The 21,877-nt window shown below is 53.9% G+C and overlaps 2 protein-coding genes across 2 annotated transcripts in view; one reads left to right on the top strand and one right to left on the bottom strand.

The window, feature by feature from the left end:
- Nucleotides 1-2,921, top strand: part of LGR6 (leucine rich repeat containing G protein-coupled receptor 6) — a 96,615-nt gene extending 93,694 nt beyond the window's left edge. Inside the window, exon 18 of the mRNA XM_029231077.1 lies at nucleotides 1,666-2,921. Coding sequence (XP_029086910.1) covers nucleotides 1,666-2,921 — 1,256 coding nt within the window. The remainder of the gene's footprint in view (nucleotides 1-1,665) is intronic.
- A 9,598-nt stretch (nucleotides 2,922-12,519) lies between these two features.
- UBE2T (ubiquitin conjugating enzyme E2 T) lies at nucleotides 12,520-20,850 on the bottom strand. Its single transcript, XM_029229371.1, has 7 exons — nucleotides 20,803-20,850; nucleotides 15,752-15,922; nucleotides 15,112-15,181; nucleotides 13,883-13,988; nucleotides 13,673-13,771; nucleotides 13,463-13,540; nucleotides 12,520-12,886 (listed from the first exon to the last, which is right to left on the bottom strand). The coding sequence occupies exons 2-7, from the start codon at nucleotides 15,858-15,860 to the stop codon at nucleotides 12,761-12,763; spliced, it is 588 nt and encodes a 195-aa protein (XP_029085204.1). The 5' UTR covers nucleotides 15,861-15,922; nucleotides 20,803-20,850; the 3' UTR covers nucleotides 12,520-12,760.
- Nucleotides 20,851-21,877: the final 1,027 nt, after the last annotated feature.

The raw sequence follows: 21,877 nt of genomic DNA, 5'->3' as shown, positions 1-21,877 counted from the left end.
CTTTGGTCCAGGCCAGCCTCTGTGTTTAGCGTGAAGCCCCAGGCCGCCCCGGAGGCAGCAGCGGCCACGGGAGCCGGGCCGGGAACCGTCGAACGGACGAGTGGAAGGCAGCGGATAGCGTCCCTCTCATCGGCTCTCCAGCCCCGCCCAGGCCCCGCAGCACACGCGCCCCGCGCTTCGCGGCTATAGCGCGCCCTCTAGTGCCCGCAGCGACAAGCGCACCTGGAGGCGCAGGTGCGTGTTCACGCGGCCTCCGAAAACCGGTGATCAGCAGCGATGACGTAAAAGGGGAAGCTCCAAAAGACAAAATCCAACTTGCATTCACTTTTACAATAGCACATACAAATGGCCAAATAAATTCCGGTGTGCCCATATTCACTGCACAGACACCTAAAAACGTGTTTTTCAGTAATGTAACAATATGGGAAAGTGTGCATGATAAAACTTTAACTTAAAAAAGAGAATAAGAAACTATGGGACTTCCCTGGTGGTGCAGTGGTTAAGAATCCATCTGCCAATGCATGCGACAAGGGTTCAGGCCCTCGTCTGGGAAGATCCCACATGCCGCGGAGCAACTAAGCCCGTGCGCCGCAACTACTGAGCCTGCGCTCTAGAGCCCGCGAGCCACAGCTACTGAGCCCACGTGCCACAACTACTGAAGCCCGCGCACCTAGAGCCCGTGCTTCGCTACAAGAGAATCCACCACAATGAGAAGCTCACGCACCACAACGAAGACCCAACCCAGCCAAATAAATAAACTTTTAAAAAGAGAGAGAATGAGAAACTAAAGTCCCAGTTTAGTTTAAAAAATCTATATGTATTTCTTAAAACTGATAGAAAACATAGCAAAATGATGAGTCTCTCTGAGGAGCGATCATAAGCAGTTTTAATCTTTCCATGTTACATTTTCCAATTTTTCTACAATTGACATCTACTATTTGGTAATCAGAAAAAAAAAAAGTTTAAGAAATAGCTGTCACAAATCCTCTCAAGTCCCCAGGCTGCCTAGCAGCACATGGAAGAACAGGAGTCCAGGTCAGGATGGATGAAGGAACAAAGGTCCAAAGTTACAAGGTGGTTTGAGGACAGGGCCTGGGGAGAGAGATGGACAGCGCCAGGCTGTCCGCCATCCAGTGCAGAACCAGACGGGAAAACCCCAGGGGCCACCTGCCCTCTGATGTTCTCAGTAGGCTTTGCCCGCAACACTGACCCAGTCATGAGCATTAAATGTGGCCGAGGAACCAGGGAGAGCCCACCTGGCCAGGCTCCTCGTGGCAGGGTCCTGGGTGCCGCTCTGCGGGTTGGCCCCAGCCTGTCCCTAGGGCTGCTGCCCTGGCCACTCCTCCAGGCCAGCCTGTCCCTTCCTTGCTCTGGACGCTGCTCCGTGGGGAGGGCTGCTCTGCCTGATGTTTCCCCAAGGCTGGTCCGTGCTGCCTTAGTCTGTACCACGTGTGCGTTTCTCACGTGTCTGTGCCTCCGTGTTCTGGACTGGTGTCCACCCTCTGCAGCTCGTGGAAGAAGCCCTGCTTCTGTGTCCCCTCTGCTCCTCCCCCAGACCCACCAGGAGCCCTGAGACTCCCGGTGGCCTGCAGGGCTGCCCTGCAGATGGATGAGGCCGTGTCCGTCCCGCGGCCCCAGGCTAGAGTGTGGTCCTCTCTCCCGCAGGCCCCTTCAAGCCCTGCGAGCACCTCTTCGAGAGCTGGGGCGTCCGCCTGGCCGTGTGGGCCGCCGTGCTGCTCTCCGTGCTCTGCAACGGGCTGGTGCTGCTGAGCCTGTCCGCAGCTGGGCCCGGCCCCCTGCCCCCGTTCAAGTTCGTGGTGGGGGCCATCGCAGGGGCCAACACCCTGACCGGCCTCTCCTGCGGCCTTCTCGCCTCGGTGGACGTGCTGACCTTCGGCCGGTTCGCGGAGTACGGCGCCCGCTGGGAGTCGGGCCCGGGCTGCCGGGCCGTGGGCTTCCTGGCCGTGCTGGGCTCCGAGGCCTCCGTGCTGCTGCTGACCCTGGCCGCCGTGCACTGCAGCGTGGCCGTGGCCTGTGTGCGGGCCCGTGGGAAGGCGCCGGCCCCGGGCAGCTTGCGCGCGGGGGCCCTGGGCTGCCTGGCACTGGCGGGGCTGGCGGCCGCCCTGCCACTGGCCTCCGTGGGTGAGTATGGGGCCTCCCCGCTCTGCCTGCCGTACGCCCCGCCCGATGGCCGGCCGGCCGCCCTGGGCTTCGCCGCGGCGCTGGCGATGCTGAACGCCTCCTGCTTCCTGGCAGTGGCCGTAGCCTACGTCAGGCTGTCCTGCGAGCTGCCCAGGGCCGAGCTGGAGGCCGTGTGGGACTGCGCCGCCGTGCGCCACGTGGCCCGTCTCACTTTCACTGACGGGCTCCTCTACTGCCCCGTGGCCTTCCTGAGCCTGGCGTCCGCGCTGGGCCTCGTCCCCGTCACCCCCGAGGCCGTCAAGTCCGTGCTGCTTCTGGCGCTGCCCCTGCCCGCCTGCCTCAACCCCCTGCTCTACCTGCTCTTCAGCCCCCACTTCCGGGAGGACCTGCGGCGGCTCCGGCCCTGCCTGGGGACCCCGGGGCCTCTCGCCCTGGCGGCCGCCGGCCAGCTGGAGCCGAGCTCCTGCGACTCCACCCAGGCCCTGGTGGCCTTCTCGGACGTGGAGCTCATCCTGGAGGCCTCCGAGGCGGGCCGGCCCCCCGGGCTGGAGACCTACGGCTTCACCTCCGTGACCCTCGCCCCCTGCCAGCAGCCCGGGGGCTCCGGGCCGGAGGGCAGCCACTTTGCGGAGCCAGAGGGAACCCGCTTTGGGAACCGGCCACCCGCCGTGGCCGGCGGACAGCCGCGGGGGGCCGAGGGGGCCGTGCCAGCGGGGGCGGGCCGGGCGGGGGCCGGGGCCTTCCAGGCGTCTGGCTCTGCCTCGGCCTCACACTTGTAAACGTCCTCTCCGTTCCCCTACGCCCCTCCCCTCCTGCCCCCTCCGTGAAGGACGCTGCTTGTAAACTAAACGCCACCAGATGGCCCCGCCCCCGGCCCCCCGCTCTCCCAGGCCACCACCGTGTGTCCTTGGCCTGGGTTCCCCTCGGCCCTGCTCTGGCCTCTTCCCTGTCGCGTCTGAGGCTGAGGACCAGAGGTCTGGACGTTTGTCCCCTTAAGGGAAATGAGGGGAGCAGAGGACAGTGACGGGGGCGGGGGCCCGAGCGGCCCAGGATCAGGTGCGACGGGCAGGGGACCGCACAGGGGCCAAGGAGGGGCCGCCAGGGCTTCTCCCCTTGCTCCAGGACTGGAGCACACGTGCTCTGTGCCCCGCTGGTCCTGAATATGCCGCTCAAAAGACTCCTGTGAAAACAAGTTTCTGAAAATAGGACATTGTGCCCGTTTCTTAGAGATTCAGGGTGCACGTCAGTGTGGCAAAGAGGCAGGAGAATCCCACAGCAGTGAGATCTGTTGAACTTGCTTTAAGCCAGTTCCCCAAACTATTGAACAATAGGTTTTGGTTTGCCGGTTGGGTTTTCGTGGAATATCTACTAGCACCTCACAGACCAGCCCTTGTCTCTCCCAGGGACCCCCTTTTGTACCACCTGGTGACATCACAAGAGGCCGCCAGTCTTAAAAGCCCGGTCCTGGGAGCCGGACCCTGTCAACCAGATGTGACCTTCTTGTCTCTGTTGTCCTGCCCTGAAAAGAGTGGGGAGCGGGCTGCTGTCCTGTGTTCCAAACTCAGACCCCAGCACGGGGCAGGTGGAATGGCTTCCAGCCACCAGAGAAGCTTCCGCCCTCATACGATGGAGGGTCCCTGGCTGCCGGCTGCCTTCCTGTGGTTCCTGTGGTTCGCCATCTGCCATCTTCTGCCCCAAGCCTGGCCCCTCCCTCTGTGCCCCCAGGCCCTGCCCTCTAGGGGGCACAGGGAGCCCCTGGCCAGCGCCTGGGGGGATGTTTGTGTTGCATGTTGGGTTGCAGGAAGCATCACCCAGGCCTGGGACTCTTGGGCGCCCCAGATTGGCTGGGACCTTCTGCCTTTCCTGCCGTGGCCTCCCTCCCTTACTTTTTACCAGGGCACCCCCTCCCTGCCCCCAAATACAGGATGAGGAGTGAGAGCCGGGGCTCGGAAGAGGGTGAGACCTGTCCAGGGCACCCCGATGTCTGCCACGTCGGGATGGGAGTCGGAATCCGGGACCCAGCAGGACCCAGCGCTCCCCGAGTGCTGTCGTGGTCCTGAGCCAGCCCCCTAGGGCCTCCGCTCCTAGGACGACCTGGGAAGGTCCTTCTATTGATAGTTACATGGCCTGCGGCCCAGTGTCTGTCTCCCTGCCCTCCCCCCGAAGTGGAAATTCTCACAGGAGTCGCGAAAGCCACCAGGTGGGGTGGAGGGATGAGGTGGGGACCACGGTGGAACCGGCACATTTTCAATCTCATTCTAAGTCAGAGGCCAGGCTCTGAAACCAGACGTGCTGCCCTGGTGCCACAGAAGAGCCCCAGGGCCCAGGCATAGGGCCAGCCCCAGCAGGCGCTCGGTGGTGGTGGATTCATTTGTCAGCTGGTGACGTGAGAACCCCGGTCCCTGCACCTCCCGGGGTTGATCAGGGGCCTCTCGTGGAAGCAGGTTGCTCTGCTCTGGTGCTGAGAAGCAGTGACTCTTACGTGAGAAAGGAGTTCTCCGAGACGCCCCAGGGACGGACAGCAAAGGGGGTGTGATTTCGGGAGCCTCGACTTCTGGGAGGTCGTCCAGGCCCTTCCCTGTGTGGCCACCGTCCCCTCGGAGTCAGAGCTGTTGCTGGGTGGGCCAGGGGGAGGACGGCCCTGCGTTGGAGCCCAGGAGTCGTGGGACCCGTACCTGCATTGGCCTCTCCCACGAGGAGGGGCTGGGGCTTCAGGGCTGCAAGCTTGAGGGCAGCCCCACCGCTGTCTGTGTTCTGTTCCCAACCAGCTGGGCATTGGCCAGGGTTCCATATTTTGGTTGGAGGAGAGGTGTTTGCCAGGAACTGTTTTTATTATTCAAAAGCCTCGTAGATGTTGTACATTCACCCAACACGAGAGGCGAAGTAAAGTCTCTTCGTGTTCGCCTGGCTTTCCTGCAAGTCTGCGTCAATCCTTGGTTCTCTCCGCTGTGATCAGTAGAAGATTATGAAGATAGGTATATCATCGATTAAACTCAACATCAAAAGCCAAATAATTCAATGCATGTAGATGCCTTTGTCTTGGATTGATGACATATTCCAAGATGGTGCCCACGGGGAAGCGTCCGTCCCAGGGGCCGTGGTGGTGAAGATGCTGGTTCCCGCCGCCCTGGCCTCGGACAGTGCTGCTGTGGAACACTCACGGTGCCCACCCGCCTCCCCGGACCACCTGCAGCAGAGGGTCCTGAGCAGCTCTGTCCACACCGTGAGGAAACCCCTGCTCAGGGCTGGGTGCGAGGCCGCAGTTACAGAGCCTCAGGCGGGGCCTTCCATTTGCCGTGGCCCCTCCACCTCGAGCTTCGAGCCTCCTTCCCAGCTTTGCCCGTCCAGGGTTGGGGAGTGGGGAGGACTGACGACGGTTCCCCGCAGGCCCAAGTAGGTGAGGACGGCGCCGGCCGTGGGACCCCTGACCCATTCTGGCCTCTGTGCTGGTGCACCCCGCCCGGGTGGGCCCCGGGCTCGCCGAGCTGTGAATATTGATCGGATCCTTCTGATAAAGAAGCTCCAGTGGGCTTCCCTGGTGGCGCAGTGGTTGAGAGTCCGCCTGCCGATGCAGGGGACACGGGTTCGTGCCCCGGTCCGGGAAGATCTCACATGCTGCGGAGCGGCTGGGCCCGTGAGCCATGGCCGCTGAGCCTGTGCGTCCGGAGCCTGTGCTCCGCAACGGGAGAGGCCACAACAGTGAGAGGCCCACGTACAGCAAAAAAAAAAAAAAGCACCAGTGAAGTGAAGCCCCCGGGTCCCCCGGCCCCTCTCCTCTTCTCTTTGGTGGGTCTGTGGACAGGGGGCGGGGGCTGTTCTGAGAGAGGAGGGTGCTCTGGGCTCTGGGGCGTCGGGGCACAGCCTAGGGGGGTCACCCTGCCCATCCAGATTTAAGTGCCTTTGTGCACCTGGCACTGGGTTAGAGAGAACGCCCGAGCCATGGGGTTTCTATCCTCAGACTCTGAGCACCCTGGACCCTTCCTGACACTGCGAACCCCAAACACTCCTCTTGCTTTTCTGTCCTTGGCTGACCGTCTCAGCCTGCTTTCTGCCCTGGGAATCTTCTCCCCCACCCTCTTTTCAGACTGGGATGGTGTCCCCATGACCATCTGCCTTCTCAGGGTGGGGGAAACGGATTGGGTTCCAGGAAAAGCTGCGACCCTTGGATGAGCTGCCCCGGCCAGTGCCCGACTCCCTCACGGGAGAACAGCGGTGCACTCTGGGGACCCAGCCCCACCCTCCTTCAGGTTGCAGCTCCGACCCCCATCCTTCCGGCCCATCCGCAGGGGAGGCCACTCAGCTGCCCTCTGTACACGGCTCCGGTTGGGAGGAAGGGTGTTTCTTAAAAGGAAGTCGCATAGAGCAGGAAGGGAGGCAGAATCTCAGCAAATGGAAAACCAGAAAGAGCAGCGGGGCTGGGCTCACGGGTCTGAAGCCCGAGGGCTGGGCTGGGGTGAGGCCACGCTGAGATGGCGGAGTGTGAGCTCCCCGGCCGCCCTGCCCCGTCTGCAACCTCTTCCGCGCCCCTTCAGTTCCTTAGTTTTGGACAAGTATCAATAATACACTCACGTGGTTCGAAGAGCACATATCTTTTCAACTGTCCCCCCATGCACGCACCCTGCCGCCGTCCCTGACCCTCACCGGTTACCACCACTACTGGTTTCTTCTACATCCTTCCAGAGTTTTTTCCTGCACGAGCACGTGTAGGAAAGCATGTGTATTCTTATGCATCATACCGCAGCGCACCACACTTCTGCTTCTGCGTGTTCACCTAATACAGCCCGTATCAGTGGAGAAACGCTCTCATCTGGAAAGAATCCTAGCTGATCTCCTGTTATGTAGATGGAGCATACACTTTATCCATCCCCCTTCATGGGCATTTGAGTTGCTTGATCTTTTGCTCTTACACACGACACTGCAGCCACTGGCTGTGTGTCCTTCACTGCACTTGTCATACACGCGTGAGGTACCTTCCCAGAAGTGGAACTGCGGGGTCAAAGGCCACTTACAAGTCACGACATCTTCTCTTGACCTCGTAGCTCCTTTTGACGAATAGTCTGTGTTTATTCATAAATTCTGCTTCCAGGGGCCTCCCTGTGAGCCCTGCTTTCCCTCGAGGCCCCACCCTGCATCCCTCGCTTCAGCTCCTGGGCTGGTGGCCTTGTTTTCTCTTGGGGTTTCCGAGGCAACGTCCTGAGAGGTTGAGTGAGAATCCGACTAGCCAGGTATCCTTCTCTCCACCAGGCCAAACTATAGGTCAAAGGTCAACTGATGGGTTGACCACTCAGGCCAGGCCCCTACCCTGGTCCCCTGAAGGGCAGTGTGTGGACTGGTGTGTCTGTGGGGCCCCGCTAGAGTTTAATCCCAGCTAAACCACCTACTAGTTGACTGAATTTTGTCAGGTTAATCATCCTCCCCATGTAGACAATGGGAATAACGAGCTCAAACACTGTTAAAAGAATTTTAAAATAATTTATAAAAAGTGCCAGGACATCCCTGGCAGTCCAGTGGTTAGGACGGTGGGCTTCCGCTGCAGGGGGCCGGTTCGATCCCTGGTCGGGGAACTAAGATCCCACATGCCGCTGGGCGCAGCCAAAAGATTTTTTTTTTAAAAAGGTGGGGCTTCCCTGGTGTTGCAGTGGTTGAGAGTCCGCCTGCCAATGCAGGGGACACGGGTTCGTGTCCCGGTCCGGGAAGATCCCACATGCCGCGGAGCGGTTGGGCCCGTGAGCCGTGGCCGCTGAGCCTGCGCGTCCGGAGCCGCAACGGGAGAGGCCACAGTGGTGAGAGGCCCGCGTGCCGCAAAAAAAAAAGGTGCCCAGTAAAGTATCTCATATATAAAAGAATAAATAAATCAAAATAAATGAGTACATGTAAGCAGACCCTACTCTCAAGGGGCCGCCTGGCAGGGGGATGGGAGCTAAGCCATCCCGTCCCTGAAAAGGGCCACCCTGACACTCAGCCTCGGGTCTGTTGCCACAGCCTCATCAGGAGGAGGCAGAGCCACAGACGCCTCAGTGGTGAGACCAAGGGCCACCGCGTACCCGCCCCTCTGGGGAGCAGCCCTCCGAGGGACCACAGTGGCTGAAGTTCCGTCCTGTGGCTTCTTTCTCCTTGGGATGGGCCTGTGCCTGGGATGCCTGTTGCTCTGGCCCAGTGGCTGCTTTCCTCCTTCTGGGAACATTGATTCCACTTCAGCAACTGCTCCCACCGCCCCCTAATGCATGCGGCTTGCAGGGGGACTCGGCTCCGGGTCCAGTGGGGGCCGTGACCCCGGCTTCTCGGCTTATTCTCTCTCTGCCACCGCGTTGGGTCCGAGGACGGGCTCCCATCTCCGGGGCTCCCAGGGACCTGGGGAAAGCATGACTGGACCCTTCGGTTAGTGAAGCGATGACTCCTTTGCTCAGGTGCGGGTGTGAGATCTGTCGCTTGGCTAGAGGAGACCCCTCTCTCAACACCCCCCGCCCAAAGCCTGGAGTAAACCCACTCACCTCTTAGCAACCCCTGGGGGAAGAGGGCAGCCGTGAATGGGCTTTGGACAGGCAAGGAGGGTGGGCGGGGTGGGCTGTCAGGTGGGGAGAGTGGTGCTGGGAGGGGCTCCGCGGGGCAGAGGGGGAGGGGTGGAGGAGGGTGAGGGCGGAGGGGCAGGAGACCAGCCTCCTGGCTTCCTCCCTGAACCTGACCCCTGCAGGCTCTCCCCTGGGAGCTCACAGGTGGCTACAGAATCACAGGACCATCTGGCACAGCACGGGGACACGCCTTAGGGGGCATCCACGCCCCCTCCTCACCGGGTCGGGGAGGGACCGCCCCACAGCTGCCCGGGGCCGAGGGGCAGAGGCACAAAAGGCAGAACAGTGCCTGTGTAGTCGGTACGTGGGGTCGTGGAGTTGGTCCAGCCTGGGTTCAACTCCCAGACCTTCCATTGACAGCCCGCTGTCCTGAGGTTTTACTTGACTTCTCTGTCTCATTATCAGAAACATGGAAATGACAACGGTACCTAAGCTCTGAAGGTTATTGAAAAGATTAAAGGAGATTTTTCATGTAAAGAGCTTAGCTTAGTTCATGACACCTAGTAAGTACTTGAGAGATGTTAGATGTTATTACTTAATCCAAAAAGCGACAGGAAACTGGGGCTCTGAGCTGTCTTCCGGCTCAGCCTTGAGCACACTTGATACTGAAGAGGAAGGGTCCCCGGAGGAGCCGCTCCTAAGAAGGAGGCTGGCAACCTGGGCTTGGAGCCCGGCAGGAAGGCTGTGGGTTCGCAGGGGTCCATGGGTGATGGTGCCGGGGACCCTGGGCCATGAGAGAGGAGTGTCCCCTGGCACGGGCCAAGGTGGCTGGTGAGCTGTCAGCAGGGGGAAGCTGGGGGCTCCCCAGAGAGGACGTGTGCAAGGGGTCTCTCAAACATACCTCCGGGTCTGGGGAGAACCCCGAGACTAAAGCTCACCCCCAGGGCAGCTGCCTCTGCTGGGGGGGGGTCTGGGGGAAAGCGGCTCAGCAGGCCTTTCTCCAAAACCGAGCTGCAAGGTCCTGCTTAAAGGGAGGCAGCGATGGGTGGGAGGACGGAGGTCCGGCCCAGTGGGAGGTGGGGTCGGGGGAGAGGCAAGCCCACGAGGGGGAGAAACCGAGGGGACCTGTCACCTGATGGAGGCTGAGAGCTGGGGCGGATGGGCGCTCGGTGGCCCCGGCAGGAGCCATCCTGACTGGACAGAAGGAGAAAGTGCAGGCGTAGCTTCTGGGCACAGAGACCTGCGCCCACCATCCCACCTGTCACAGCTGCCCGGGCTCCCTGTGTGGGATCCAAGCCTCCCAGCGGCCAGTCAGCCCGGGGGCAGGTTCTGGAGCCACAGCGCACCCCCTCGGCCCCCCTGCCCCCCGTCCTTCCCTCCCCCAGGCTGCCCCAACCTAAACAGGGCAACCTCGGGGAGCTGCTAGCTGATGGAAAAATAACTTGGCTGGGAAAGGAGCTTTATTTGTCTGTGCCGAATTCCCGCCGCAGCCGAAGGGTAAAGACCTAGTCTCAGCCCGCAAGGTGGGTGGTAAATCTGTTCTTACTTAGATTTTGGGGAGCCGCGGGGGCAGCAGGAGAGGATACTTGGAATCCGCAGTGTCTCTGGGATCAGTCACGTCATCTCCTCTCCGACTCGGGGGAACGGCGCAGCTTGCCTGTCCTGGCAAGCAGCGCTTTGGGGCCTTATGTGGCTGGCCCGTCGTCCCCGCCCCCAGCCCCTGCTAAGCTCGTGGGGTCGGCCCCGTGCTCAGCGCTCTGGGTGCAGCACCCCGGTCAGCCCCCACAACTGTCCCCCGCTTCTACAGGACAAACCCAAAGCGTGGAGAGGTTGAGCAGGGCTCTGGGGGCCTGGGCCGGCCAGGGTCTCCTGGACCCGTGTTCATACTTTTGATGCTTTTCCATCCTTCCCTGGGCTGCGGGCGGGGCTGGGCTTCCTCATCTCCCTCTTCTCTCACTTCTGTTCTCTGCCCAAGTCCCGTGTACTTGTTAACCCAGAGATGGAGGGATGGCTTCTAATTAATGACTCCTGGCTTTGGTATTTCTTGCAATCAGTGCAAAGGCCCTTGTGGCCACTATGTCCCAGCACTTGGAGTAGACACACTGGCAGACGGGTACAGGGCCATGAGGTACACCAGGTAATGGCCACGGCTCCTTCCGAGGGGCCGGACAAGGGCGTCCCAAGGCAGCTACGTGGGCTGAGACCATCCAGGCAGAGTCAGGTAGGGTCAGGGGGATGGCACAGGCCAGAGGGGCTGGCGTGCTGAGACTGGAGGGGGCCAGTGCGGCTCAGTGTGGTGTACAGAGCGGAGGGTGTGCGGGGAGGGGAGGCTGAGGGAAGGCACTGGAGGGTTTTAGGAGGAGGTGCAATCTGGCTCTTTCATCATCTGAATTTGTTCTTGCTGCTGTGAGGAGCATGGACCGCAGAGGGTCCAGGCTGGAGGCCAGGGAACAAGGTACCGGCCGTGATGGCAGTGCAGGTGAGAGACTTGGTGGTGGCCAGCTGTCGAGGGGGCTTGTCCTTTCCCACAACGACCCCTAAGGCCATCCCGCTTCACACCTGGCCTGTACCCCATCGGCACCATCAGCACTTGGTGTCTCCCTGCCACAGCGGCTGGTTTTTCCACTGCCGCTGGATGTGAACAAGAAACACACGACCCTGAGGGCTGCTGGTGGTCACTCCAGGAGGGGAAGAAGCTGAAGGAGGGGACAGTGAGGACGGATGGCAGGTGCGAGAGACACAGCCTCTGAACCACCAGTCCAGACGCCCGCCCTGGCCCCAACTCCCGGTAAATAGGGCAGAGAACTTCCCGGGTATTATCAGCAGCCAGTTGGATCTCACAGCTGAAAGCATCCTGGCTGATATACTAATTGCATTTAGAAACCCCAAATCTGACTTAAATGTGCCCAAGTATAGGAGACAAGCCTGGAACAAAATTAATTCCTAGGCTTTAACAAGAGAACAGTAGCTGATTTTGAGAAATGGGTTCAAGAATTATGTAGAAGTTGGAAATTTATGAAGTGGGGGGGGGGACACAGAGGAAATTTACATTTTCGGTTGACGCTGTCGTCTGTCGCTACCACTCGTGCTCTAAGGCAGGCCACTGCCGAGCGCAGGGCGGTTCCGCAGCGGATGAAGGGAAATCGCTTGCTCGCTGGGTGCACTCTGCGTGCACGGTGCCCAGCCTGGCACAGGACTACCAGCCTGGGATACAGGCGGGACGTGACAGTCTCCTTCTCTGCCTAGGCGGCCCCAACATCTGCTCTCACTCGGCACCTCGTTCCACTTCAGCCGACTTCTGCCCAAATCTGTTTTCTCCGTCATCTAAACGGAATGATAAGCACAGGCCCAAGTGTACCGTAAAGTCACGAGCAGGGATTCGAGCTGGCACCTTAGTACTTGCCGTGAAATAAAGCTAGAGACAGAAAGGATTGTGAAAATCCATGTAAATCTGTACGATTATCTGGTTAATCCCATGCCTGATTTTCTCACCATTATATTATTCTAAAACACTTGGCACACAGCAGGTGTTCAGTCGCTATTTGTTGAACAAACGAAAGTTATACCACAGCCACGTAAGTTAAGTCACAGAAAGTGCAAACTGCAAGAAACGTTAACAGAAGGGTAATTACCTTATCCCCACACTGTGTTTAGGACTTCTGAACACCTAGAATCCCGGAAGCGTGACGGCCACCGAACTGTCTCTGAGGCTATTTGACCCCCACGTCCATCATTCAGTGTCCTGAGTGATGCTGGTGAGTTGGCAAAATAAAGGACAACAATTCCAAATATTTTCACATTCTTACTGTATAGCTCTCTGGCCAGTTTGCTCCCAGACACACATTCAGGATAAACACATACTCAACACTAAATGATTATTTATTTTCCAGGTTTACAAGTTTTGGGATACATATGTATGAGCTAAATAAAACAAACTGCACTCAGAGAATCAATGTAGAGCAGAACATATAAATACACAAGGTCTGTTTCACAGGATATAAAAACGATAATGTCATCAAATACAAAGAAAAACATTCCAGAAACGTAAGCAAACTGGACCATGCTGGCAAAGAACCTATTAACTGAGACGGGCCAGGACAAACCCCACCCTAAACGTCAGGGCAGAATTTCTTTTCTACGCCCCCCAGGGGCCTGGCTTTCCTTTTCTGTGCTTCGCTGTGCCCTTCTGAGTCACCCGCCTCGGGGGGGTTATCAGGCGTCTCTTCTTCATCAGCCTAAAAAGGAGCAGGCGGGGCAGAGCACAAGGTTCACACCGACTGTTCTCCCAGGTCCTTCTCTGCTGCCTCCTGGATAGGACATTCTCTCCGAAACCAGCTTCCCCAATCCTCTGTACTGTTTAATTTTTACTTCTTCTCACAAGTGACACTAACCGCTTCGTAGCTCAGTCTGAAGTGCGGGGCAGCCCAGCGAAACCCCTGTGTGCTCATCCCTGCTCCTGAACTCTGCCTTCTGTTAAATGAGGGAACTATGGACATAAAACGGGGACGTCTCTCCTTCTCCCTTCCTCCACGTCCATTTCTCCTCCCGCCCCTCCCCTCTCCTGCAAAGAGCTCCTTCTGGCCTAAACAGGAGACCTCGGCTGCCCTGTGGTGTCGTGGGTGCTGGGAAACCCTCCAGCCGGTTGAGCTATCTGCTGAATAATTATGTGGAAGGCTGCGGTAGGAGATCAACCGGCCATCCTAGTGTCCAGTACGAACTTGGCAAGTCTAATAGACACTTACACACACAGGGACACACTCACGCTTAACAGAGCAACAACAGGAGCGCAATCAGCTGTACAGACACCCCACCTTCTGTCTCGCGTGCTTCTCTGTCCACCGCCTGGCATTCCTGAGGAAGACGGGCTTGTTGTATTTGAACTCTGAGGACTGAGATGGAAGCAGAGAGTCAGTGGAGAGAGGAGGGACTTGGTAACCAAGCTGCAGGCGCTACGCGAGCCTCCCCAACGGAGAGCAGGGCGTGGGGAAAGCAGGCCGTGAGCGGGGGCCGGGGGCGCTTACGATGTCGGCCATGAGCGGGTCATCGGGGTTGGGCTCGGCCATGAGCTGCTGAACAGAAGTCAGCAGGGTCGCGATGTTGAGGGACGGTCTCCAGGCGCCCTAGGCAGACAGGCAGACAGACAGCGGCCCTAAGAACGTGCTTCTCTAACACAGGTTTTAGAGCCGAGGGCCACGGCAGGCGAGAGGGCTGGCCCTGCTCCCACCACTCACTTTTGGCGGCAACTTGAGAACATCTAAACAAATCCTTCCAGCGGAATCGATGTTGGGATGGTAGATGGGAGTCAGAAATCGGATCTGAGGAGGTTCAAATGGGTACCTTTGAAAGCACAGGAGAGTATGGAAGTTTTACTGAAATACTGCTTCTTACATTATAAACAGCTGCTGGTGACTAACCAGGACGACAGCCTTTGAGAGGCAAACCTTTGCTCTTGCCAAATTTTTATTACAAAAATTTATGAACAGTAGAAAAGTTGAAATAATAGTACTGAAAACCCTCTTATACCCACCACCTGGATCAAGCCCCTTCACCCTCTAAATACTTCAGCATGTCTCTCCTAAGAATAAGGTCCCTCTCCTATAGAGCTGCAAAACTATCAGTACACCTATGAATAAAATATAAAGATTATTTTCCAGTATCATCTACTACTCAGATTTCCTCAATTTTCCCATTTTTTTTTTTTTTTTTAACAGATGGGTGTTGAAAAACAGGATCCAATTTCGATTTATACACTGCATTTGGAAAATCCCCATCGGTCTCAGAACTGACGCCCCCCCCCCACCCCGTGATTACTGAGCTGCTTCTCTCAGGACCTGTAACAAGCCTGGCCTGGTGAACAGGTATCTACAAATCACAAACCACACTACAGCTACCACTCCCCTGATGACAGCCTTACAGGAGACCCGGATTAAAAGGGGCCTTAACACAGAGGCAGAGAGAAGGGTGGCTGCCAGGTGCCGTGGGAGCCAGTGTTTAATGGATGCGGGGGTTCAGGCTGGGAAGACGAAGAAGTTTTGGAGATGCGTGAGGGGGACGGCTGGATGACAATGTGAATGCATTTAATGCCAACCGAACCATGTGCTTAAAAACGGTTTAGATATGCATGAGGGGGACGGCTGGATGACAGTGTGAATGCATTTAATGCCACTGAACCATATGCTTAAGAACGGTTTAGACGGTCAATTTTATGTATATTTTACTACAGTGACGGGCAGGGGGTGGGGTGGGGGTGAGGCCTAGATGTGATCCAGCTCAGTGTTAAGAAAAAGAAATCGAACTCCAGAGACATGAAATAACTTGCCCAAGGTCACATTAAGTCATGGTAAGACGAGGATTAAAATCCAGGTACTTTAACTCCTGCATTCAACACTCTGCGACACTGCTCTGTCTTCCAGTAACTGCGCTTTACCCTGGAAATTTAGGATATAGTTTTCACACTGACCTCTCAGGAATGTTAACTTCCAGCTTGAAAACACCTTTTTCATAAGGTGTGTCTGCTCCACCTAATATCTCTTTTAAAAAAAAAAAAAGAACAAAAACGTCAGGAGGTAATCAGATGATCTGAATTACCACACCCCATGGACCTAATGAAGTCTGGTCCTAACGGGACAGCTGGGTCTGGGACAGAAACTCTCTCAGGGCTTAACAAGTCCCCATGCAATGTACCAGTGTACCCAAAGTTGGTGTCAATCAAAGAATACACAGGAGATCGAAACAGAAGGTGGACAACGCTGGCCTCAGATCACATACAACCTGCAGTTCTGCTCTGGCTGGAACGCAGCGTTCTGAACACTTATGTTTCCCATCTGGCCTCACAGATATTTGAGAAGGTGAGCTTTGGTACTAACACTGCTTCAAAGCTGATACCCAGATCTTGGCTTACAAATCAGTAAAAGATGGAATCAAAGGCCAAAGAAAAAATGTCATGGAAACCTTTTATAAATGTAAACAAATTAGGTAGAAAGATGGCCAGGCACTTTGACCTTGCAATTGTCCCCTACTTTAGAAGAACACACAGGTGTTCAAACTTCAGCACGACCTTTGACAGGGTCGTGACCCGTCACGCCTGGTGCGACACCTACGAGCTCGCAGATCTTCCATTCGGTCCCCATCCTGCCAGCATGTGATGCCCGGGGGCGGCTCCGCGGCCAGCAGGCTCAGCTCTCTCTTCAGACGGGATGCTCTCTGCATGACCCCAGGGAGAATCACCCACACACGGTTCCCGGCGCCGTACTCAACGCTGGCTGCTATCCCTGTGGAGAAAAGGGGCACCCACGAAAGGGTCAGTAACAGTGACCCCAGTTTTTAGCACACGGTTGCAATTCACTGAAGGACAAACTCCTCATGTTAATCTCTATTCTGAGAAGGAAGTCTCAGTTTTTTCTATTTCCTTCTAGTTATCTATTCAAGCAAACACATCTAAAGAAATAAAGTATAAAACAATGCAAAAATTTCTACAAAAACTCTAGACGCTTTATATTAATGTCTGTCTCCACTGATAATAATTAACTACTGAGGCAGAGCCTGGGTCTAGCTTTGCTCACCACTGCGTCCTGAGGTGCCCAGCAGAGAAATGGATGGTCAAGTACTAGCTGTGGGGGGAGAGCAAGGGCGGTGACAGGGGACAGTCATCACTCCAACGAGAGGTTTATAAACTAATGCTTCAAGGTCTGGGGTTTTCTCCACGTAGTTTGGAATCCACGTATTTCTCAGCCCTTCAGAGTCCACTCCGTCAATTTCATCTTTCTTTGGTATTTCCAATCTTCCTTCCTTCTTCCCATCAACATTCAAACATGCTCAACATCTCTCTCATGGAAAACAAGCCCCTCCCCCCTTCTCAGCCCTACTCCCCCCTCTGGCTACCTCTGGCTACACAGGTGAGCCAAACACCACCTCCCAGTCTGCTGCCATCTCTACACTTCATTCGTGACATTTTTGACAAATACATAATATTAATGTAATCAATTACATTAATATTTACACTCTTGTGTATTAAAATTTTCCTTACCCCCAAACTTAGATACTTTCACATTTAAGTCTTTGATCCACTAGCAATCAGTTTGTGTGTATAGTGTGAGTAGGGGTCCAAGTCTGAATTATTTCCCTCATGTGAAAAGCCAAGTGTCCTAGTCCCACTTATTGAAAAGTCCATCCCCTCCCTGCTGATGCTGGCATAAATTTCCATACATGTACGGATGGCCCTGTTTTGGGATTATCGAACTTGTTTCATTGGTCAACTGTATTCTCTTTCAGCCAATACCCCACTGCTTTAATTGTAGCTTATTATTAGTAAGACCTGGTATACGGGAAGGTGAGTTCTTCCCCCTTGTTCCTTTTCTTCAGGAAGGCCTTGGTTATTTCTTAGTCCTCTGCTCTCCCATATGAATTTTAGAACAGTTTAAAAAGTCTACAAATACACACACACACACACACACACACACACACACACACACAGAAAGCTGCTGTGATTTGGACTGGAATCCGGCTGACTGCACAGATCAATTCTGGGAGAACTGACGTCTTTATGGCAGTGAGCCTACAATTCACGAGCATGGTGTGTTCAGGTCTTTCTGGACGCTCTTCAATAGTTTTATAATTTTCTCTATAAAGAGTTTACCTTTTGTTAGATTCATTCCTAAGTACTTTATATTTTTATCTTTTTTAAAACTCTATTTTCTCCCCACTTCTTATTGATATATGTAAATACAGTAGATTTTTAACCAAAACTTAATAATGCTAATGATGAATCTATTTGGGAGGCGGTCTGCGGTCGGTAATTCTACATATATCATCCATGAGTCATCAGTTCTTCCCTTCTAACCTTTTTCCTGTCTTCTGTTCTGGCTATAACTTCCAGTACAATGCTGAAGAAAAGAGCTGACAGCTGGTATTCTTATCCTATTCCTAACCTTAGAGGAAAAACTTTCAACACTATTGCTTATGGGTAAAACTGGCCTATAATTTTCCTTCCTAATTTCGTCATCAGTTATCAAAGTTAAGCCGGCCTCCTGAAATGAGTTAGTTTGACATCCTATAGAAGAGTCTGGGCGATTATCTGTTTCTAAGATGTCTGACAGAATGATACCTGGTAATGGCGTTTTCAATGTGAGAAGATTTTAAACTACAAATCCAATTTCTTTAAATATTACAGCATTACTTAAGCTTTCTATTTCTTCTTGAGTCAATTTTGGCAAGTTAAATTTTTCTACAAATTTATCTATTGCATTGTTTTACATTTATTTGTATAGAGTTATCTTTTCAATTCTGACATATGATGCTATACATTGCTTTCTAAGTACCAGTGCATTACAAAGTTTTGATATGTAGAATGTTTATTCCTCTATTCTCAAATTTTCTAATTTCCATTACGATTTCTTTAATTTATTTAGAAACAGATTTCTCAGTTTTCAAACATGAAGAGCTTCAGAGCTGTATTTACTATTGATTTCTAATTCAGAATGCTCATGGAGCCACAAGCATAAGAAACATGAAGAAAACACCAAGACACATCCTTATTAAACTGCAGAAAACCAGTGATAAAAAGTTTAAAAAGCATCAAGAGGAAAAAAAAGTCATATTATGTACAGAGGAACAAATGTAAGAAGGCAGCAAATGTCTCCTCAGAGACAATGCGTGCCAGAGGACAGTGGAACCACATCTTTAAAATATGGAAAGAGAAAACTGTTGACTTAGAATTCTATATCTGGCAAAAATTAAGGAGATAAAATGGAAAAATAATTAAACATAAGAGTAAATCTTTGCGACCTTGCATTGGGCAAAGTCTTCTTACATATGACACCAAGAGCACAAGAGACAAAAGAAAAAATAAACTGAATTTCACCAAACTTAAAAGCTTTTGTGCTTCAAGAACATCATGAAGGAAGAAAGTGAGGGACTTCCCTGGTGGCGCAGTGGTTAAGAATGCAGGGGACGTGGGCTCGAACCCTGGTCTGGGAAGATCCCACACGCTGTGGAGCAACTAAGCCTGTGCGCCACAACTTCTGAAGCTCATGCGCACCGCAACAAGAGAAGCCACTGCAATGAGAAGCCCACGCAAGGCAACAAAGAGTAGCCCCTGCTCTCCGCAACTAGAGAAAGCCCGTGCAGCAACAAAGACCCAGCACAGCCAAAAAAAGAAAGTGAGAAGACGATACACAGTAGGAGAGAAAACATTTACAAATCATACACTTGATAAGGAACTTATTTGTATCCAGAACATATAAATAACTCAATAATGAAAAGACAACCTGATTAAAAAATGGACAAAGGATCTGAATAGATATTTCTCCAAAGAAGATACACAAATAATTCAATAAGCACGTGAAAAGATGACCAACATCATTAGTCACTAGGGAAATGCAAATCAAAACCACAACAAGCTGTAACTTCACAACCACTAAGATAACTATAACCAAAAAGACAGCATCTAAGTGTTGGTGAGGGATGTGGAGACACAAATCCTCATATGTTGCTGGTGGAAATGCAAAACAATGGAGCTGCTTTGGAAAACAGTCTGCCAGTTCCTCAAAACAGTTAACAAGGAGTAACTTATAACCCTGTAATTCTACTCCTAGGTATATAATCAAGAGAACTGAAAACATATCTACATAAAAATCTGTACATGAATGGTCACAGCAGCATTATTCATAATAGCCAAAAAATGGAAACAATCCAAACGTCTGTCAACTGAAGAATGGATAAACAAAACGGGGAATGTCCATACAATGGAATATCATTCTGCAATGAAAAGAAAGAAAGTGATTCACCAATTCCACTTCTGGGAATACATCCAAAGGAAACAACTCTAACTTGAAAAGATATCTGCATCCTCATGTTCTAAGTGTTATTAACAATAGCCAAGACTCAGAAACAACATCCATCAATGGATGAACAGCTAAAGAAGTTGTGTTATGTATACACAACTGAATACTATTCAGCCATAAAAAAGAGGAAATCCTACCATTTGCAGCAAGATGAATGGACCTTGAAGGCATTATACTAAGTGAAATAAGTCAAAGACAAATACTGTATGACCACACTCACTTATATGTGGAAAAGGTCACATTTCAGGATCTGGTTCTCAGTTTTGCAGTCTAAAACTTCAACTTGGCAGTAAACCTAGATTTGATAGGGCTTAGATGTACTAATTCATGCCAAGCTCACTCACAAAGACTTAAACATTAATTAAAAGGTCAATTTATTAATTTGTAAAACTACAGTAAAATTTTTAACTCCACATATTCTCTCCCTAAGTTATTCCTACTTGGAAAACTAATTATACTCAGAAGATTACCTGGTGGTCATAGATTGTAGCTAGGAGGACGATAGCAACTTAAACTGAGGCATCTATCTTAACCATATGTTTAAAGGTGACTAAGTTTGTGTATTGGTTGGGTCAAGGGACTCTCCGGAACTGGGGTGCAAAGACAAAGCATCCTTTGGTTCTTCTAATCTCCAGGGCTGTTGCTCCTCCACAATTGACACACTCAGAAATATTTAAACAGAATTAGTAATACTACAGGCAAATTAATATGTTAAATAGAATCAATTACACTACAACAGTCATTCACGTAAATTATTCTAAATTTCCTCAGCCACACCTTTAAGACCATCATCTCTGGAACCAGTTACTTTACTAGGTAATTAACCACTATTTTAATATACCGATTCTTACCACTTTTTCTCAGTGAGCAGACACTGGGAATCAATGACAATAAAACAAATATGCAAAAGTCACAGAGTGTCGGGGGGGGCAGGGGTACGTCTGAGGGAGCAGGGAGGAGGCGGGGGCGGGGGGCCTGCAGGGAGAATGTCTACGGGAGAGGGAGGAGGGGGCGGGACGGCCGCGGGGAGGGGCATACCTGGAAGGGATGGGGGAGGCCCGGGGGCTGGGAGGGGGCGGCCGCTGGGGCGTGGTGGTGGCAACGAGATGGCTGGGGCGGCCGGGGGACAGGGTGACAGGCCGGGGGCGCGCGCCCTCCACGGCTGTCAAGACATCCAGAGCCTCCGTTCCACAGCCGATAGTCGGAGAAGAGGAAGGTCCCCCGACAGGCAGAAAGCCGCCCCCCCCCCACCCCGCAGACCCCCCGCGGGCGGCCTCTCGGCAGAAGAGCCAGAGCACCCGCTCTCTCACCTGCGCTGACGCCCCTCGCAGTGCAGACGCGCCGACCAGCCTGCACCACGCCTGCGCGAGCTCGACAGTTGCGTCGCCCCGCCTCCTGCCTGCGAGGGTGTGATTGGTCCGGAACGTCGCCCGGGAGGAGCGCGGACTCCGATTGGCTAGGCTCCGAGCGGGCCACGCCCACGCGCTTTGAACAGGGGCGCGGCGCGCGGGAACTGGCTCGGGACTGGCTCCGTCTGTCCGAGCGATAGGCGTGGTAGGAGGGACCGGGAGAATCTGATCTGGAGAAGGGGCTGCGGTCAAGGTCTTTCACGCGGAGGGGCTGCCGCTCCAGGACAGTCATACCCGCGGAGGGCGCTCCGGCAATTCAACGGAATCTGAGGAACTGGGGGTTTGGAGCCGGGTTCCGACTTGCGGCGCGCGGCCCGGCGGCCCTGGCTTCCCGCGCGGGGAGCCTCCGTCGTGTTCGGACTACACTGCCGGCCGGAGGCCGCACCCACCCTCGCCTCCTGCTCCGGCCGCGGGAGGGGCGGCCGGTCCTCCTAAACCTGCGGACCGGTACAGTCCGACCGCTGCGGGATTTGTGCGTTCAGCCCAGATCTGCGTTCAGTAGCCGTGGCTCCCGGTGACCGCTGCGTGGGGCGTCCTCTCTGCCCCGCAGACCCGCGCTCTCCAGGACGGTCCGCGGCGCTCCCGGGGCCTCACGTCGGCTTGTGGGAGTGAGCCACGAGGGGAGCTGCGAATCACACAGGAATCCTGTTACCGTCCAGTTAGCTGTCGGGTTCGCACCTACTGTTAGCGTTTACTCATTGTGGGGAAGTGTTTTCTGTCTTAATTCTGGAGTTGGCTGCTTATTTTAGTACTGATATTTTCTATTTTAATTTCTTCAATGTCTTCTCTTATTTTCCACCCCAACTGTAACTGTGTCACAATTACAGTTCTGTCTTCGGAGCTGAAATTGATTACTTTCTCGGGTGGTTTTCTGAGAATCGAGTCTTAAAAATGTCTCTTAGAAAAACCAGGCACTATGTTGAGTCTGGTGGAAAGGAGAGATAGTATGATAAAACAAGCAAAGACCTGTAGTTTT

Source organism: Monodon monoceros, unplaced genomic scaffold, assembly GCF_005190385.1.
Source record: "Monodon monoceros isolate NGI ecotype Baffin Bay Population unplaced genomic scaffold, NGI_Narwhal_1 Super_Scaffold_18, whole genome shotgun sequence".
Taxonomy (NCBI): domain Eukaryota; kingdom Metazoa; phylum Chordata; class Mammalia; order Artiodactyla; family Monodontidae; genus Monodon; species Monodon monoceros.
This window is presented reverse-complemented; position numbering and strand designations above follow the sequence as displayed.

Bases quoted from the DNA above. Each gene is read 5' to 3' on its own strand.
- UBE2T (XM_029229371.1), bottom strand. From the start codon at position 15,860: ATGCAGAGAGCATCCCGTCTGAAGAGAGAGCTGAGCCTGCTGGCCGCG. The intron at 13,541-13,672 runs GTAAGCGCCCCC...CTTCCATCTCAG, and splicing joins ACCCGCTCATGGCCGACATC to TCCTCAGAGTTCAAATACAA. The intron at 12,887-13,462 runs GTGGGGTGTCTG...GCTCCTTTTTAG, and splicing joins AGAAGCACGCGAGACAGAAG to GCTGATGAAGAAGAGACGCC.